At 54.5% G+C, this 4167-nt stretch overlaps 1 protein-coding gene across 1 annotated transcript; it reads right to left on the reverse strand.

The window, feature by feature from the left end:
- Positions 1-1322: 1322 nt before the first annotated feature.
- Positions 1323-3943, reverse strand: NKX3-1 (NK3 homeobox 1). Its single transcript, XM_047091337.1, has 2 exons — positions 3667-3943; positions 1323-2584 (listed from the first exon to the last, which is right to left on the reverse strand). Exons 1-2 carry the CDS (start codon positions 3941-3943, stop codon positions 2166-2168), a joined length of 696 nt encoding a protein of 231 aa, XP_046947293.1. The 3' UTR covers positions 1323-2165.
- Positions 3944-4167: the final 224 nt, after the last annotated feature.

A 4167-nucleotide genomic window follows, 5' to 3' on the forward strand; every position in this document is an offset into this window, starting at 1 on the left:
CACGCCATCATGGTACAATGTTCAATATTTGTAGAACAGCAGGTTAAAAGAAGTAAATGGAGAGGGTGGGCAAGAATGGGTACTGAGCAGGGAGTGAGCACTAAATGCTTCTCTTAAAAGACATGTGAACGGAGCAAGCAATCTAGGCCAGTCCGCTGGCTGTGCCCCGAGTACTTGTCAGCAGCCGAGCATTTAACAGTATTTCAACGTGGAGCCCGAACGGTAGAAAATGGGGTGAAACGGGCCAACTTTCTATCAACTCTGGCAGTTTTGCCACCAACAGTAAATCGGCCCTTTTAATAGGAGGAAATTGAATGGTTTCTCGCTAAACAGAATTAAGTAGTGGGATCAAGAGATTTCCAGGCCTCAGGGTACCTCATTAGTAACTGGCTTCTTTTACTCTGATGTCTCCCCTCTGCCAGGTCACCTTAAACAATCGGGTGGGAACAGAAGCGTGGCCCAATTTCTGCTTTGCCTTCTTCTCATTCTTGCTGAAGTCACTAGTTGTCTCTTTTGGGGGACCCGTTCTTTATAGGCATTAAACGCAGTTCCCGAAGTATTTGGACAGTTTCATTGTCTGGTGATGGACGCCACTATAATGTTTGGAAAACTGTTTCCTTTCTCTTAGCCCCTTCTGGCAAAGTGCCCCCTCAGCTTGTGGCTGGGGACCCAGCTCCCTAAGGTGCCAGCTGCCTTTTCTCTGCACCCTGCCCGTGAACCCTGTATTTCCACCGGACGGCTCAAAGACACCCGGTTCTTCATTTTGTTCTCTTTGTGTCTGAAAGCCCAACACCTCTTACCTTCTCTGCCTTCTCCTCTGGGGATCCCAGAGGGCTGTCAGACTTTGAACTGTAACAACAGAGCCACCAGAAAGTTTATAAAGGTAGCAGTGACCTTTTAGAGCTGTCAAGTCTTTAAATAGGATTTGGGATTTAATGTTGTATTTTTTTTTAAAAATAATTGCTAGTTAAAAAAAAAAATGCATGTCTTTTAGCCAAATCAGAATCTCCAGCCCCCTCCACTATTTTTTTTTTTAACCCCAGGAGAGATAAAGCCTTGTGGGGGGGGGGGGGAGGGGATAAAGACCAGATCTCAGGCTAAATAAGGAAGGTGTATATGTTAGGTGCAGTCTGGACTGAAAAGAAGCCCTTCAGCGGGTGATTGTTGTGGAGAAGGAACAAAAAATAAAAGAAGGGAGGGAGGACAGGAGTTTACAGGAAAAGGATTATGTGATCTGCCATGATGGAGTCTGAATTACAGCCCGAAAACTCCAGGAAATTTCTCGTTCGCATTCTCAGGTCCGGGGCAAAAAAGGTCCAGGGGAGGCTTTTATTGAACCTTTATTAATAAAAATGTAATGCCGCCCAGCAGCAGTGCCGAGGGCCCTCCTCAGGCTGCTGTCTCAGACATGTGGAGACTCTTCTGGCCCGGGCCCACCCCCTGCAGCAGAGTTCTGTTTATACAGCTTGTCCTAAAACCACGGTGAGTGCTTCCTGTTCTACTTGGGCCACCCTGTGAATACTTAAGGTTGGCGTGTTACTAAAAAGGAATAATAAGAAGCTTATATTTTCACCTCCTCCTACCCATCTCCATATCCCATGCCGATCTGTGCTGAGCAGGACCGGTTTCTCTGTAAGAGCCTCTGGCTTCCACTCTCCCACAGGGACAGGGAGAAACCTTCGTTGTAAACCAAGGCCAACGAGAGGTTTTTGAACTTAGGTGTGATTCAGGATTCAGGAGGTGACACCTTCATCCTGGCCATCCTGTTTCCCTTCAGGTTTGCATCCCTCCAGGCTGATGCTCAGTTACACAAGAGGATGGAGTTGAAACAACATCCTCGGAAGTGATGGGGACTGCTCATACGGAAATAGAAAGTGCTAGAGACAGCACTAGACTTTGTCCCTCCCCACTTCACGCAGGTCTTTAAGAGCAAAAATGGCCCATTTTATGTGTTAGGGAGCCATCTGGATATCAGTCACTGTCCCAGATCTTTCACTAGCCCCCCAGTGAAGAACCTAGGATGTCCATGCAAACCTCCAACAATTTCGGCCTGCATACCTCTTGCTCCTCTGTCCTCCCTGAGCCTGGTCCCTTTTGCCATCCAGAGAGACACGCTGGGGAAGGCAGTGTTTTTTGATCATTCGTGATTGTCATCTGAGCTGGCATTACCAGAAAGCCGGGTTCCAGCCTCCCAAGCAGTACAGGTAGGGGTAGTAAGGGTAGCTGTTACACATGGAGATGAGGGAGGCTTGAGATAAACCCTCCTCTTTGAGAGCCGGCAGGGAGGAGTGCTTCTCCAGGCCTCCCAGGTCCGAAGTGAGCTGCTTTCGCTTGGTCTTATAGCGTCTGTTCTGGAACCATATTTTCACTTGGGTCTCAGTGAGCTTGAGGTTCTTGGCCAGGTGAGCCCTTTCAGGAGCCGACAGATACTTCTGGTGGCTGAACTTCCTCTCTAACTCAATGACCTGAGTGTGGGAGAAGGCGGCTCGAGAGCGCTTCTGTGGCTGCTTCGGGGTTTGGGGAAGGCTTGGCAAGGCGCCTGCGCTGTTTTCATAGTCCAATAGATAAGCCTCAAAGTGTCCATCTGGAGAGGAGAAGGGAGAAGGAGGGATGGGAAGGAAAAGGTTACATGTTAGAGGGTAGAGAACGGAATTCAATACACCCTTATCTCCGTGGTAGTGAACAAACGGCCCAGTGTCATCTTGGATACATTTCGCTTTCTTCACATGACTAAGGAACTCTCCCTAGTAGGGAGTGACTGAATCCGTATATTATGTATTCGTTTTCTAATAGTCATCAAGAACCCAAAGTTAGGAGAGGTTAGTGGTGGAACTTCCTGCCATATCGTCCAGCAGAATTAAACAGGGTCCTGGATCAGTGTATTGAGGTGGGAGAAGGGACCCAGGCAAGACACAGAAATAAAACACCTGGTAAAGCAGGACCCAAAGACATCAGTGTTAACTTCCAGGTGGCAGGAGAGGGTCTGCGCTATAGGAGAGGTGGCGGGGGCTAAGGACAAGTTCATTCTCTGACTTGAGTCCCCTTTTTTCTAAACAAGCCTGTAGGATGCCTCAGGATGTGACAGGAAAGGAAATAAGAGCAGTTTAGAGGTGTCCAACGGTGTTATATTTCCTGAAGGCCCGAGGGGCCTTCCAAACTCAGTTTTATTGCCCATGGAATTGGGAAGCAGAGGGGGTCTTCCCTGGCCAAACCCTAGTTTATTGATATTAATAAGTTGTGATCAGTTATTTGTTATATGGTAGTAATGGTAACTGCCAAGAGGCAGTGCGGGGCGGGCGCCGATCGAGGGTCGCGCGGTGGCTGGGAGCGGGTGGCGGGGTTTTCACCGGGGACTCTGGGGCGGGGGACGCGGTGCGCGCGCTCGCAGGGGAGCCCGGGGCGCCAGAGCCCGCGGGGCTGAGAGCGCCGTGCCCGGCGAGTCCAACCCATGCAAAAACCCTGCGCCGCTCGGACGGCCGGGCTCGGGGTTAATTTCCGAGGCGCGCCCGCGGCGGGAGGCGGCGGGGTCCCCTGGCCTGTCGCCGCGGGGCCCCGCATCCTTGCAGCCGGGGCTGCGCCCGTCCCGCCTCGGACCCGCCCTCGCGGCCCCCAGGCCGGCCCGCCCCTCCTGCGGGACCGCACCCTGGCCCAGCCCGGCCGCCTCACCTGGCTCGCTCGCCGCCGGCTTGTCGGCCTCCTGCGCAGCGCGCGGCCGGGCGCCCCACTCGTCCTCCGGCGCCCCAGCGCCGCCTCTTCCTCCCTCGGGCTCCGGCTCCAGCTCTCGCCGCGCGTCCGGCTGGCACGGGGGCTGCGGGCTGCCCGTGTGGCCGCCGCGCCGCTCCGCGCCGTCCCGCAGGATGTCCTGGATGAAGAAGGAGGTGAGCGGCTTGGACTGGCCGGCCGCCCCCGCCTCCCTGGGCCGCGGCTCCGGAACCCTGAGCATCCCGGCGGCTCGGCTGCAGCCCCGGCGGCGTCAGCTGCGTCCGCGGCGTCCGCACCACTTTCACTTTCCGCCGCCCCGGCGCACTTATAGCCCCGGGGGAGCGCGCCGCGCCGCCTTCCCATTGGCCGCGGCCAGCCGGGCCCAGCCGCGGATTGGCCGCCGGCGCTCCAGGTGAGGGGGGTGGAGAGGGGAGTCCCTCGCGGGGTCTCCGTCACCGCTGCCCT

This window comes from Lynx rufus, unplaced genomic scaffold (genome assembly GCF_022079265.1).
Source record: "Lynx rufus isolate CCGP_SWC_20201006 ecotype Redwood Valley unplaced genomic scaffold, mLynRuf1.p SCAF_3, whole genome shotgun sequence".
Lineage (NCBI taxonomy): Eukaryota > Metazoa > Chordata > Mammalia > Carnivora > Felidae > Lynx > Lynx rufus.

Bases quoted from the DNA above. Each gene is read 5' to 3' on its own strand.
- NKX3-1 (XM_047091337.1), bottom strand. From the start codon at position 3,943: ATGCTCAGGGTTCCGGAGCCGCGGCCCAGGGAGGCGGGGGCGGCCGGC. The intron at 2,585-3,666 runs GTGAGGCGGCCG...TCTCCTCTCCAG, and splicing joins GCCGGCGGCGAGCGAGCCAG to ATGGACACTTTGAGGCTTAT.